This window comes from Neoarius graeffei, chromosome 18, assembly GCF_027579695.1.
Source record: "Neoarius graeffei isolate fNeoGra1 chromosome 18, fNeoGra1.pri, whole genome shotgun sequence".
Taxonomy (NCBI): Eukaryota; Metazoa; Chordata; class Actinopteri; order Siluriformes; family Ariidae; genus Neoarius; species Neoarius graeffei.
The window spans coordinates 58,121,520-58,137,226 of NC_083586.1; the positions used below are offsets into that span (position 1 = coordinate 58,121,520).

Genomic DNA, 15,707 nt, shown 5'->3' on the forward strand with positions numbered 1-15,707 from the left:
GGAGCGACGTACCGTTTCTCAGCACGCACTTTCTTCCCGCACTGAGAGCACGTGTACATGTTGTCTCCTTCCAGCGTGTCTTTAATAGTCACTTCATCCAGAGACTCCTACACACACACACACACACACACACGATGTGCTGAAGAAGGGAAAAGATTATTGCATGTCGGAAAAATGTGTATGTAGGAGTCACTCACATAGATGTTCTTCATATCGGCCACCTGACACCTGACCGTGTAGAACTCCTCCGCCGTCTGACTCACATGATCACAGTCCTACACACACACACACACACACACACAATTATTTAAACACTATTTGAAAGTTAAAAATGTTCTAAAAAGTCAATTAATATACATTTGTTGTTTATCTCGTCTCACTTAAGGTAGACATATCAGCTGAAAATTCAAATTCGATCCAAATGGCTTGAACCTGACCTCACTGAATTCTAGGGCTGTAACGATATGCATATCGAAATCGCGATACGCAGAGCCACGATCCGTATCGCGATACAAGAAGGCAGAATCGCGGTACACCCTTTCAAACTTCTCCTCAGCCCAAAAACAGAGGCGCTTCCAAACTTCAATTTATGAATACTTTACTTTTTATTTAAATTACATTTTAAACTTACTTAAATTACTTTTTTTTTTTATATCTATTAGTAAGTCGTTTTTTCGCCGACCTGCGACAATCTTCTGCGAGTCACGCAACGTCCACACTCGCCACTGGCAGAGCATTCATTTCTTTTAAGCGGTCGCCATTCTGGTTGCGACGCGGGGAGCGAATCTGTAAACAAGCAGCTCATTGGCTGGCTAGGTGTGCCACAAGACAATCACAATCACTTGACCGGAAAGGCATGCAGTGTTGCCAGATTGGGCGGGTTTAGGTGCTTTTTTGGCTGGTTTGAACATATTTTGGGGTGGAAAACGTTAGCAATATCTGGCAACACTGAAGGCATGTCTGCTTGGGCGGAAGCCTTCTGCGGCAGTTACATTTTGACACGCGAGCAATGTTTCACCATAAAAATTCCGTAATTTCCATCTGTTTTCCGCGATCACAGAAAATCATTGGCCCTATGAGAGTGAGACAGTGAGAGAGCCACCCCCCCAAAAAAAATCTTAACGGATTTACATGATTTGGAAAAATGACTTTTTCAGAACCGAAAAAAACAGAGCTTCCGGCTCAACAGTATTATTTTGAGAAATAAAACAATCTTTGCATATACATTTGTTCATTTTTGCATACATATTACTCATTCTCTGCAGTGGTCTGAATTATTTGTTATTAAATAGTTAATGTAAGTAAGTAAATGTTAATAAGTCAAATTTACTACTTTAAAAAACATTTTTAAAAAAATCGTGGGCGTATCGAATCGTGGGTCAAAAATCGCGATACGAATCGAATCGTGAGTTGGGTGTATCGTTACAGCCCTACTGAATTCAGAATTGAATCCAGAACATCATACTTTTTACAGAATTAAAATATGTCCATCCGTTCTTGAGATATTACAAATCAAAAAGGTTTTCTTAATTTTTAGAAAACGGCCGTAATATTCCGTACGAGGGTCACATGGTCCAAAATGGGCCTCGTTAACCAATGAGATCAAATGTTTTTACTTAACATTTATTTTTCCAAGATATTTACATGGAAATTGGCGGCACATGGATGGTTGGATACCGAATACAAAGTTTGAAAAAATTAGTTAAAACAAATTATGCAAATTAGTATTTAATTATACCAATTGGGTAAAAACGTTAAATCTGTACACTCAATAAAAAAGATTATTTCTGATCCCCTCTTTGTGCTCTGTAGGCCTTTGTATTTCTCAAAAGGAAGGCACTGGTGTTTATATGAAATATGAAATATAAATGATTATTTCGATTAATATTCACAGCTTTCAACGTGAACCTTGAAAAAAACCGTCTGATCCACATCCAATAAACCAGGGCTTTTCAAAGTGTGGGGTGCGCCTCCCCTAGGGGGCGCCAGAGTTCTTCGGGGGGGGGGGGGGGGGGGCGCAACGTGAGGAAAAATAAACCAGAATAAGTTACTATTGTGGGCATTTAGCGAACTTCAGCTAGCCTTTACCAGAGACAAAATGGATCGATTTTTAGTACCTAAAGCTACAGTGAGTGAGGAGACAGAGTCTGGGCCAAGCAAAAAAAAAAAGGAAGTACACTACCGTTCAAAAGTTTGGGGTCACCCAGACAATTTTGTGTTTTCCATGAAAAGTCAGACTTTTATTTCCCACCATAAGTTGTAAAATGAATAGAAAATATAGTCGAGACATTTTTCTGGCCATTTTGAGCATTTAATCGACCCCACAAATGTGATGCTCCAGAAACTCAATCTGCTCAAAGGAAGGTCAGTTTTATAGCTTCTCTAAAGAGCTCAACTGTTTTCAGCTGTGCTAACATGATTGTACAAGGGTTTTCTAATCATCCATTAGCCTTCTGAGGCAATGAGCAAACACATTGTACCATTAGAACACTGGAGTGAGAGTTGCTGGAAATGGGCCTCTATACACCTATGGAGATATTGCACCAAAAACCACACATTTGCAGCTAGAATAGTCATTTACCACATTAGCAATGTATAGAGTGGATTTCTGATTAGTTTAAAGGTCCCATGGCATGAAATTTTCACTTTCTGAGTTTTTTTAACGTTAAAATGAGTTCCTCTGACCTTCTTAAGTCACCCCAGTGGCTAGAAATGTCATAATGTGTAAACCAAACTATGCCCAACATTTGAGAATGGCGCGTCAAAACGGCGCGTTGATAAACTCCTCCCTTGCCTACGTCAGCAAGGGAGATGATCCCCACGCCCCCCCCTCTGGATTCCCACCCACTGTATGGATTGCCCGCCCAACTCAAAAGTTGCTGTTTGTCCTACCAAGCCTACTGCGCATGCGCAGAACACATGACTACATTTTGTAGTGAGGAGCCCATAGAAGACACAACATGGAAGTTGCACTGTACATGGATGTGACAACATAGAAAAGAGTCTGGCTTTACTGCCGACGGGAGAGCCCCTGAAGACGCAGTGGCTTAATTTTATTTACTCCAATAATACGCCGTCGAGTCTACCTAAGATGGTGTATGTTTGTCAGAAGCATTTTCCTGATGAATGTTTCCACAACTTGGGACAGTACAGGGCAGGTTTTGCACATCAACTGTCACTGAAGCCTGGGTCTGTGCCAAGCATCCCTGCCGCATCAGCAACAAACATCGAACAAGTAAGTGTATAACTGTTAAGTCGTTTTGCCGTGTTTTAAAATCGGTGCCACGTTAGCCTAGCAATGGCTACATTAGCTGTGCAGCTAACCGCTTCCTGCAGTTAGCCAGGTACATGGGCTCGAGTTGTACCATTTTTTTTTTTAGACAGGGAGGACGGACCAGGGCATTCGCCCGCCTGGTCGTGCCCGACGAGGAGTGCTCTCGGCCGGCTTGGGAGGCAGACGGCAGCCCCTCCTGGAAGTGCAGTTTTACCATGGGCCTCATGCGGAAAAAAATGACAAAGTCCCACTGCTCAGTTTTACCATGGGCCTCAGGCAGGAAAAAATGACAAAGTCCCAGTTTTACCATGGACTCGAGTTGTACCATTTTTTTTTAGACAGGGCGGACGGACCAGGGCATTCGCCCGCCTGGCCGTGCCCGACGAGGATCGCTCTCGGCCGGCTTGGGAGGCAGACGGCAGCCCCTCCCCCCATGGCACGCCCCCACCCTCTACCCTTCCCCGCCTCCTGCTTCTCATTAGCAAAACGACGCACTGGGAAAAGCGCTGAAATGGGGCTTTCTCCCAGGAGGCTATATCTACGTACTGAGGGTTCATTTCGAGAAAGGCTGCGGATATAACATCCGGAAGCCTCCACGAGCCCGTTTAAAGCATCAACAAACCACCATGCCATGGGCCCTTTAAAGTGATCTTCATTGAAAAGAACAGTGCTTTTCTTTCAAAAATAAGGACATTTCAAAGTGACCCCAAACTTTTGAACGGTACTGTATGACCACGATTATTTAAAGTTCGGATTTTCATGGACTGGATCTGAAGATGCTCCACTGCCACAGTGTGTTGTCTGCCAAGAGGTGCTAGCTAACGATGCTATGAGATGTTTAAAATGTGTAAAACAAGATGTTTTAAAAAGCACAGATGTTTTAAATGCGTTTAAAAAAAGAGGTTTTAAAAAAGCTCACGTTTTAAATGTGTAAAAAAAGATGTTTTCAAAAAGCACAGATGTTTAAAATGTGTAAAAGAAAAAAATAAAAATGTGTACAACAACCATTTTTTTAAAATACGAATGGAACATTAAGTATAGCAACAACAAAAATTGTGGTGGGGGGGCGCTGTTGTTTATTTGCTCTCTGAGGGGGGGGCTGACTCTCCCACACTTTGAAAACCCCTGCAATAAACGATTCACACTGACAACTGAAACTGACACTCGCGTTTCTGACTTCTGTTTTTTTTAAATCTCATTCCCACCACGAAGATCTCAATATTTTTCATCAAAACAGCTCCAGTTCTATTCTAAAAGAGAGTTATTTATTCACATGAATTGGTTTGATTTGAAAAAATAAGTAGGTAAAGCTACGAAAACTCACTTCAAAGTCTTCACTGAATCATAACATCAAAACTAGCAGAGGGAAAATTTTGCTGAATCCTTCATCAGAAACAGTGAGAGCGAGAGAACATCGCTATGAAAGTGATCTGATTGATATTGACAAGTAATCCAGTGGGAAACCGATCAGAAGAGAGAGAGCGAGCGCGAGTCTGAGCGCTTTCCTGTGACTCAAAATTAAAAGCACCGGCAGTTTCTCGACGTCCCGTGAGCAGAGTTTTTACTCTGTTGTACCGACTTTAACCTGCCGTTAAGGGCCTCTGCATGCTCTTGCGACAAGGCTTTCGCAGATAGCTTTTCGCAGACAGTTGTAATTTATCGTTGAGCGGGGAGTAATAGGCGTGCGCGATGTTATTCACCGCTACAACGCAAGGGGTCGCGAAGTCGCGAAATCGCGAGGAGTAGTTGGTGGGTGTGGTTAGTGGAGTGTTTATCCTCCGGTTACTTATAATGACTAGAACTGGAGTCGTATAGATGTACGTACTTCCTCACTTCCTCGATCAACCGCTCTTCGTGCTGCTCCATCTTCGCTCGTGTTTTTAAAAATGGCGGTCGTGAAAACAAACCAAACCGGGAAAGTAGGGAAGCGGAAGTGCGTGTACAGCGGATGTAGAGTGGACCAATCAGAGCCCTCTTGTCTGCGACGCTGTCTGCGAGGCTTCTGCGGTGGTCACAATTTTTGGGAGGTGCGCGCAGAGCGTCTGCGAAGGGGGGGGGGGGCTACGCAGACACCATCTGCGACGCCATCTGCGAGGACTGGGTTGTCAGCATAAATTGGCCTTTACTCCCAAAGTACTGAACAGATCTTAGCCAGATACATTTCTTTGCAAAGTAGAGATTATAAGATTTTTATTAATAACAGTATTCACAATAGAAAATATTCAAGAGTTAAGCAATGACAGATTTGGAAACTTAGATGAGCGTCTGCATGGACAATTTTCACACCATGGTCAGCAACCCCTCCCCCCCCCAAAAAAAAAGTTTTTTATGGCATATTTTTGACACGCAGTAATCTCACAATGGCCATATAGTGCACTACCTACTGTATAATATAGTGCACTATTATGTTATACCCTATGTATGTAGTGTGAACAGGAAGCAATCTGACATTCAGTCGAAGAGCATGTAGGATTATAATTTATCATAAAATAAGGATTCACAAATAAATAAATACTTTCATTTTATGTAATACAACCAATTATGGGTTAAAGGAGAACTGAAGTCATTTTTGAACTTGCTTTATTTCTTAATTAACGTGTTATTCAGTTACGTTTTCGGTTTGAGTAACCTTATATCGTGACTCGTATTGGCAAGTAATATTATACTTATCGGCCTATTCGGTTTTTAGCCGTGTTGAATTTAGTTCGTTTGGTCCACGGCAGGCGTCGCTTATCCGCACGATCTTCACGAGACTTGTGCGAGACTTCGAAACGTCAAGCGTCAGCGCTGCCATTTTGAAAACTGCTTTCCAAACGAAGTATTGCACAAAAACGAGTTTAAATGACGGATTACTGCCGACTTTTTCCAAACTTTCCTGATCGCTATCAAAACAAACAAAACTTCCAGCTTGATTACGTCAGCATTCGAAAGAGGGCACGTGCGTCTTTTTTGCGGTTGCAATGAAAGAAATCAAATTAAAAGTCTCAAATGTGATTTAATAAAAGGCAGCGGCAAAGAAGAAAGTATTCAGGCTTGATTTAAAAGAACTGAAAGTACTTTGTATTGATTAATGTGGGAAATGCGCTCAGTATAATATGGATTTATCACAGAAACACACGCATGGATTTATTATTTTGAACGAAAACCCACCAGCCGACTGATCCGGCACGTTTTAATTGTGCGACAGTAATGACGTAAATACCAGCGTGACGGAGTAGTGTCCGAAAGCGTTTGTTCATTTTACCAATGAGCTCACTGTATAGTCCTCTATACAGTAATTCCCTATATAGGGAGTAGGGAGTAGTGAACGAGTGAGCGATTTCGGACACAGGGTTTGATTTGCGCTGTACGTTTTACTTCCGTCCTACGATGTCTCGCACAGGTCTCAACGAAACTCGTTTACGGCTGTCGCTTTGGCATATGGACTGATATATTACAGAGCGTATTTCAAACACTCATAACTCGCTATAGCAGCGACAAAATAGCGATCAAACATGCATTCCGATATTTAATAAAATGAGATAAACAGAATTTTAATAAGAAAAAAATTTTCTTTCAGTTCTCCTTTAAGTAAAATTCTAATGCTAAGCTGTTATTTATTTTTAGAGAAAATTCCTTCCACACAGAGACATGGCGAGATGAGCGTTTACTGACCAGTGAGACGACGTTGTTGGTAATGACGCCTCCGAACAGCGTCTTGACCGTATTTTTCTAAAAGAGATCAAACAGAAAGAAAGAGCACACAGTGAACAAATCGTCAGAGTCCTTCTGGTTCCGTGGATCAGAGCTCTGGATATGCACTGTGTGTTTCCTCAAAGTGGATCTTGTTATTTATTTATACTGTAGTGGATAAATGTCGCTGAAGCCGGATGTGTTCTCACACACACACACACTGACCAGGTCAGGAGACATCTCCTCAATCTTGGTGATGAGGTCGGTGAAGAACTCGGTCATGTCCTTCTGCTCTCCTGTGTTGAGCGGCTGCTTGTCCATGGTGTAGGTTTTACAGAACGGCCGGGGATTGTACGCCTTCCTCTCGCTCTCCTAGAGGGAAAAAAAAAAAAAAACACCACGATTTGTAAAACCTGTGATACGAAACAGACCGGTGAAGAGAAGGATCTCTGACTGCCGTACCATGAGATATGTGAACATCTTCTGCAGCTCCAGTAGAGTCGTCTTATGCTTCATCTCCTCTGAATACTGAATACAAACCAGAGAAACAGTTCGGAACAGACACACTTGGATCAGATATTTAACAATTATTACACGAAATCGAGTTGTACACGAGCTGATAGATGCTATAATCCATGTATGACCAGATTGAGTGGAATAACTGTTTTATTCTATCCACGTTCACTGGATTTTGAGAAACGGAGCATTTCTAATTGTATTTTTTGCAAATCCGATCTTATACAAAACGTCCGACGAAATCATTTCCACTTCTTAAAGGAGAACTGAAAGCAATTTTTTTTTATCACAAATTCTATTTCTCATTTTATTAAAGGGGTACAAATTATAATATATACAGTTGCTGATGTGACAAAGTAACGTATTCTTAAGTATTCTATCAAATTTATATACTAGAAAACAACGAAATATCTTGGTAATTTGTAAATATAATACTTTATACGCTAAACCGCACAAGAGTCGCCATTTTTAAAAGACCGTGACGTCAGCGCTACCCACTGCACTAGCGGAACTCTCCGAAATAGAGGAGAGAAGCGTGTAATCATGGCGTCGGGCGCATCAAGTGAAAGCGACAGCTCTGTCGAATCATACGAAGAGATCCCGCAAGACACACTGCAAGCAGGCTATGGCTTAGAAGGGTACCAGTTTGAACCTAGGAGAGGTACTCTCGACTCCGGTGATGAAAGAAGAGAAGAAAGCTCGGATGACGGCGAGGATGAGACTGATGCTGACCATGGGCATGGCGAGCGTGGGGCGGAGCGTCTGCGTGCAGGTGACACGGCGTGGTGCTCGTGCGGAAAATGTAACGTGGAGTTGCTCACGAGTCCAGCAGAATTTATTTGCTGCAATGAGATAGGCGCCACCCGTGGACTTGCGAAATCGTCGCAAGAGGCAGAAACAGGTATTTCACACGTGCTATTCCCAACCTCAATGAGCCAACACAACTGGGCACATACATACGTCATGAGTGTTACGCAGAGAAAATGAACGTGCATTCTGATTGGATAAAATTAATATCATGGCGGGCTGTTCAAACTGCGGAAATAGTTTGCTCGAGCTACTTTCAAAACGCTAACTTTCCAACCTTAGAACAAAAAACTTTTGTAAGTCTTGAATAAGGTTCGTTAATGTATGTTTTATTGTTATATTTACTCTATATATATTGCCCTCTGTTCCCCTTTAAATATCGGAATGCATTTCTGATCGCTATTTTGTCGCTGCTATAGCAAGTTATGAGTGTGTGAAATACGCTCTGTAATATATCAGTCCATATGTCAAAGCGACGGCCATAAACGAGATTCATTGAGACCTGTGCGAGACATCGTAGGACGGAAGTAAAACGTACAGCGCAAATCAAACCCTGTGTCCAAAATCGCTCACTCGTTCACTACTCCATATATAGGGAATTACTGTATAGAGGACTATACAGTGAGCTCATTGGTAAAATGAAAAAACGCTTTCGGACACTACTCCGTCACGCTGGTATTTACGTCATTACTGTCGCACAATTAAAACGTGCCGGATCAGTCGGCTGGTGGGTTTTCATTCAAAATAATAAATCCATGCGTGTGTTTTTGTGATAAATCCATATTATACTGAGCGCATTTCCCACATTAATCAATACAAAGTGCTTTCAGTTCTTTTAAATCAAGCCTGAATACTTTCTTCTTTGCCGCTGCCTTTTATTAAATCACATTTGAGACTTTTAATTTGATTTCTTTCAGCGCGACCGCAATGCATGATGGGATATAGTGCTTTGGTTAGTGACCATCGTTGTACGCTACTTTTCGTGATGCGTTGTGGGATACTTTGAGTGCACTATATAGGGTGTAAATAATCCTCACTAAGGTTTCGGACAGCACTACAAAATGGCGTCGTCACTATATAGTGAGTAGGGAGCGATTTCGGACACGGGTTGTCAAAAGACGCGCACGCCCTCTTTCGAATGCTGATGTAATCAAGCTGGAAGTTTTGTTTGTTTTGATAGCAATCAGGAAAGTTTGAAAAAAGTCGGCAGTAATCGTCATTTAAACTCGTTTGGAAAACAGTTTTCAAAATGGCGGCGCTGACACTTGACATTTCGAAGTCTCGCACAAATCTCGTGAAGATCGTGCGGATAAGCGACGCCTGCCGTGGACCAAACGAACTCAATTCAACACGGCTAAAAAACGATTAGGCCGATAAGTATAATATTTAATTGCCAATACGAGTCATGATATAAGGTTACTCAAACTGAAAACGTAACTGAATAACACGTTAATTAAGAAATAAAGCAAGTTTAAAAATGACTTCAGTTCTCCTTTAAAGGCGGACTTCTTAAAAACCTATCAATGGTGGCAAGAATTGACTTTAGTGTTGTTTTTTTTGTAGAAAGTGCCGTCTTGCTGAGGAATAGAACAGCTTTAGACATTTATTTAATTCTTCCTTGGACATTTCAGTGATGTAATTTTCAAACTTCTTTGAGCTTTTGAACCAGTCTAAAAAAAAAGAAATAATTTCAACAAATTTTAATGCTTAAAGATTAAACAAGCTGGCAAAATGACAGGAGCAATTTGTGAAAAATGCAATAATAATAATAATTATTATTATTATTGGGAAAAAAAAGATACGTTCTTCCTAGGGCTGTAACGATACACCCAACTCACGATTCGATTCGTATCGCGATTTTTGACCCACGATTCGATACGCCCACGATTATTTTTAAAATGTTTTTTTAAAGTAGTAAATTTGACTTATTAACATTTACTTACATTAACTATTTAATAACAAATAATTCAGACCACTGCAGAGAATGAGTAATATGTATGCAAAAATGAACAAATGTATATCCAAAGATTGTTTTATTTCTCAAAACAATACTGTTGAGCCGGAAGCTCTGTTTTTTTTCGGTTCTGAAAAAGTAATTTTTCCAAATCGTGTAAATCCATTAAGATTTTTTTTGGGGGGGGGGTGGCTCTCTCACTGTCTCACTCTCATAGGGCCAATGATTTTCTGTGATTGCGGAAAACAGATGGAAATTACGGAATTTTTATGGTGAAACATTGCTCGCGTGTCAAAATGCAACTGCCGCAGAAGGCTTCCGCCCAAGCAGACATGCCTTCAGTGTTGCCAGATATTGCTAACGTTTTCCACCCCAAAATATGTTCAAAACCAGCCAAAAAGCACCTAAACCTGCCCAATCTGGCAACACTGTATGCCTTTCCGGTCAAGTGATTGTGATTGGCTTGTGGCACACCTAGCCAGCCAATGAGCTGCTTGTTTACAGATTCGCTCCCCGCGTCGCAACCAGAATGGCGACCACTTAAAAGAAATGAATGCTCTGCCAGTGGCGAGTGTGGACGTTGCGTGACTCGCAGAAGATTGTCGCAGGTCGGCGAAAAAACGACTTACTAATAGATATAAAAAAATAAAAGTAATTTAAGTAAGTTTAAAATGTAATTTAAATAAAAAGTAAAGTATTCATAAATTGAAGTTTGGAAGTGCCTCTGTTTTTGGGCTGAGGAGAAGTTTGAAAGGGTGTACCGCGATTCTGCCTTCTTGTATCGCGATACGGATCGTGGCTCTGCGTATCGCGATTTCGATTTCGATACGCATATCGTTACAGCCCTAGTTCTTACCATCAAACACTTTTTTTTTTTTTGTATTTTTGGGGTTTTATTTTCAGAGTTGAGTTTTTATTTCATCCTTTGTTGGTTCAGCAACACACTCCATTTTGTTTTTCTCTACTCACGGTATATGAGGTGATATCCTAGTAGTAGAGTAGCCAATCAGAAGGCGCGATATTGTTCATATCCAGTGAACGTGGATAAAATGTTTGGTAATACACTACCGTTCAAAAGTTTGGGGTCACTTTGAAATGTCCTTATTTTTGAAAGAAAAGCACTGTTCTTTTCCACGAAGATCACTTTAAACTAATCAGAAACACACTCTATACATTGCTAATGTGGTAAATGACTATTCTAGCTGCAAATGTCTGGTTTTTGGTGCAATATCTCCATAGGTGTATAGAGGCCCATTTCCAGCAACTCTCACTCCAGTGTTCTAATGGTACAATGTGTTTGCTCATTGCCTCAGAAGGCTAATGGATGATTAGAAAACCCTTGTACAATCATGTTAGCACAGCTGAAAACAGTTTAGCTCTTTAGAGAAGCTATAAAACTGACCTTCCTTTGAGCAGATTGAGTTTCTGGAGCATCACATTTGTGGGGTCGATTAAATGCTCAAAATGGCCAGAAAAATGTCTCGACTATATTTTCTATTCATTTTACAACTTATGGTGGGAAATAAAAGTGTGACTTTTCATGGAAAACACAAAATTGTCTGGGTGACCCCAAACTTTTGAATGGTAGTGTATGTGCAGAGAGCTGGTCATTCCTGCGAAATAACCCCAGACAGGATGATTCCGGACCCTGATATGAAGCGCAGGAGTCTTGAATCACGCTGAAGGGGTTTATTTCGCATTATTGCTTCCGGTAATGACATGGTCCATAACAATGGTGTAGAACGCTGTAACTGACCAATCAGAATCGGTTATGTATGTATTCGCGCTTACTTTGGCTGTAAAGACTGCCTGCCTGGCCTCCGGGATCATATAAAGCTGCTGGATGGTTGATGCCAGGTAACACGTGGCCCCCAGATTGGTCAAACCCACAAAGCGACATTCGGCTCGGACATCATCGTGAGGCCAGTAGTCCCATTTATACGGCGCGTGAGAAGCTATGAAGAGAAACGAATATGAAACGGTAAGTACGGGACATTGATGCAGGTGAAAGAGACTCATCTGGGGGGGCAGCAGAGGGTCAAACTGGAAGGGAAGTAGAGGGTCGAGCAGTCCTTTAGTAGGTGAAAAGGAACCTTGGTGGCATAATGACATGAGACCTTGGTGGGGCAACAAGAACCTTGTTTGGGTCACGATAACTAAATAGCAAACATTTACAGATAATGTTTATTGGTTAATAAATTGCGTGTTTTTTTTTTTTTTTACCCTGCATGTGCTGGGCCATGACCCAGTTGTGGAGCAGTCTGTAGTTGTCCACAGAGCCTTTGAGCATCTCAGTAAGCAGGTCGTAGGCGGCGGCGCGGGCCGCGTGACTCTTACACTTGGGTTGCAGGCGGTCGGTGAGGCTGGGCAGCAGAAAGAGCACATCGTGGACATCGCGCAGGAACTCCTGACCCTCGCGTGAAAACTTGAACGCAGGCTTGTGCTTGAGCACACTGGTAGCTAAACGCAGCAGCCCCGTTAAACCGTCGTCCTCCGCGACCCCGTCCTGCTGATCCAGGATCTCGCGGCTGCGGGGGAAGAAGAAACGAGAGGAAGACTGACAGGTTGGCGGTCAAAAGTGCAACGCGAAAACAAACCCGAGACAGAATAAAATACCTGCGTATGCAGTCTGCGAGGTGACGGGCAAGAGCGTCCAGGTCCAGCAGCGTGGTCTGACTGGCATCTTTAACGTGGATGTTATCGATGAGCTTGCACAGCAGCCAAAAATATTCCTTACAGCCAGAGCGCAACACGGCTTCCTCCTCGTACTCCTCCACCTGAGCGCACACACAGGATCATCAGGGCACGTTTACCCCTCCATACCGTCACTAATGGACTTTACATTATAACGGATACCTTTAAGTAAGTGTGTGTGTGTGTGTGTGTGTGTGTGTGTGTGTGTGTGTGTGTGGGGACTCACTCGAAGTGGTTTGAGAGCCTGTGCGTCTGGTAGAAATTTAAGCAGCGTTGATGCAGCCAGCAGCAGGAAGGATCTGTTAATAGACTCCCCGCCCTCCAGCCCCGACAGGGACAGTTTATACAGACCGTTACACGCCTCATGACGAACTGCCGTCTGGGGGGGAGGGAGAGAGGGAGGGAGGGAGGGAGAGAGTGAGAGAGAGAATGAATTATAGTAGGAATAAGTGCACGAATGCAGTCTCTCTGAGTGGGACGTAATGCAGATGGTTTAATGACTGAAATAAGGAGCAAATAATCAGCGGGTTTGTGGGTCACATCCTTACATACATACGCATCTCTGTCTGTCTTCCCTCAACTTTTATTAATCTGTCTGTCTCTACCTCCCCCTTTCTGTCTCTCTGACATCCCACCTTGTCCATCTCTCATCTGTCTGTTCATCTCTTTCTCTCTCTCTCACACACACGCCTGTCTCTTCCCCTCTCATTCGTCTCTCTCTCTCTCACACACACACACACCCATCTGTCTCTCTCTCTCTCTCATGCCTGTCTGCGTGTCTGTCTCGCTCACATCCGTCCGCCTGTCTCTCTCCCCCTCCCACTTCTGCCCATTCATCCCTCTCTCTCTCTCATCCGTCCGTCCCTCTCCCTCCCATCCGTCCGCCTGTCTGTCTCTCTCTCTCTCTCTCTCCCCTCCCACTTCTGCCCGTCCATCCCTCTCTCCCTCCCATCCATCCATCCCTCTCCCTCCCATCCGTCCCTCTCCCTCTCTCCCGTCTGTCTGTCCGTCCCTCCTTCTCCCTCCCGTCCCTCACCCTCGTCTCCCTCCCTCTCGTCCATCCGTCTCCCTCCCTCCCTCTGTCCGTCTTCCTCTGTCTGTCTGTCTCTCTCCCTCTGTCTGTCGCTCTCTCCCTCCCTCTGTCTGTCTGTCTCTCCCTCCGTCTGTCCATCCGTCTCCCTCCCTCTCTCCCTCCATCCGTCCCTCTCCCTCTCTCCCGTCTGTCTGTCCGTCCCTCCTTCTCCCTCCCGTCCCTCACCCTCGTCTCCCTCCCTCTCGTCCGTCCGTCTCCCTCCCTCTGTCCGTCTTCCTCTGTCTGTCTGTCTCTCTCCCTCCCTTCATCCATCCATCCATCTGTCTCTCTCCCTCCCTCTGTCTGTCTGTCTCTCCCTCCGTCTGTCCATCCGTCTCCCTCCCTCCGTCCGTCTCTCTACCTCCCTCCCGTCTGTCTCTCACACTTCTGTCTGTCTCTCACACGTCTTTATGTCTCACATCTGTCTGTCTCTCTCTCTCCCTCACCTCTGGGATGAGCAGGGTGAGTTTTTTCAGCCAGTCGTGTAGATGGTCACTGTCAGCGAGGCTGGACTTCACCATGGAGCAGCAATGCGCCCAACTCACCAACAACCACATCGAGTAGTGAGTCACTACACACACACACACACACACACACACACACACAGTGTACAGTTTCAGTAAAGAGGCACAGTGGTGGTCAGGGGTAGCTCATCTGGAAAACACACCTCAACTTCATCACACGCTGTACAGAGTAACAGATGTTTCTGTTAAAAATCTCCGAGGTGTTCTTATTCAACATGTGCCAGGTGTGCGTTACTGCACCATAAAACACAGGAGCCAATCAGACACGAGATGCAAATACAGGTCATGATGTAACCGTTAACCAGTGAATTAATCAAACAATTAATTATTCAATATAAACACAAACAAACTGTAGCGGTACGAGTACAAGACTCGGGTGTGAAATCAAACGGCTGGAGTGTTTTCATGGGGAAGAGCGGAGGAAAACGTTCTCACCTTCGTGACGAGATCGGTGGTCTGACTGCGCCTTCAACACTCTGACAAACAGGACAAGAAAATGATATCAGATATAATTACATCATAGATCCTTCTGCAAGGGACACGCGAATGAGCACTTTCCCTCATTGCACACGCGTGTGTGTGTGTGTGTGTGTGTTACCTGTGCGCCAGGTTGTCGTAGGTATAGGCCACATTGATGAGTCGCTGGATCATGTTGGTACCTTGGACGAGACTGAGGAACACCTAAAAGCGCGCACACGCACACACTCACTAAAAATGCCCATGGAAGTAAACTTTATAATCTGATCTATGGGGTTAGAAAATGATAAAGGTTTGGTTTAGATCATGGTGTCGTACTTCGGTGAGCCGTGGTATGTGCAGGCCTTTCCCATGCTCCCCGGTGCTCTTGCGGGACTTCCCAGGCCACGCCCTCTTGCGCTGCGTGTCTGTGAGGCCGGACCAGGCGAAGACGTCGTGGTAGGCCAAGTCCAGATCAGTAGGGTCCACCGCAAACTGACAGATCAGCTTCAGCAGACACGCCAAGCAGTCCAGCAACCACTGAGAGAGAATCAAAATCTGTAACGCTGTCTTGGTCCTCAAATTTTTTTTTTTTTTAAAGTCCACACTACTGATACTAATGGCGTATTCACACCTACGTTGTTTGGTCCGGACCAAACGAACCAAATTTCCCTTGGTCCGGACCTTTTGGGTTGGTCTGAATACAAACCACCAAACTCTGGTCCGGACCAAACAAGC

The 15,707-nt window shown here is 43.7% G+C and overlaps 1 protein-coding gene across 1 annotated transcript in view; it reads right to left on the reverse strand.

The window, feature by feature from the left end:
- usp34 (ubiquitin specific peptidase 34) overlaps positions 1 to 15,707 on the reverse strand; it is a 179,338-nt gene that overhangs the window by 52,207 nt on the left and 111,424 nt on the right. Inside the window, 13 exon segments of the mRNA XM_060899081.1 lie at positions 13 to 107; positions 198 to 275; positions 6,929 to 6,985; positions 7,172 to 7,318; positions 7,409 to 7,474; positions 12,015 to 12,178; positions 12,447 to 12,751; positions 12,840 to 13,000; positions 13,144 to 13,296; positions 14,436 to 14,560; positions 14,949 to 14,989; positions 15,112 to 15,194; positions 15,309 to 15,509. Coding sequence (XP_060755064.1) covers positions 13 to 107; positions 198 to 275; positions 6,929 to 6,985; positions 7,172 to 7,318; positions 7,409 to 7,474; positions 12,015 to 12,178; positions 12,447 to 12,751; positions 12,840 to 13,000; positions 13,144 to 13,296; positions 14,436 to 14,560; positions 14,949 to 14,989; positions 15,112 to 15,194; positions 15,309 to 15,509 — 1,676 coding nt within the window.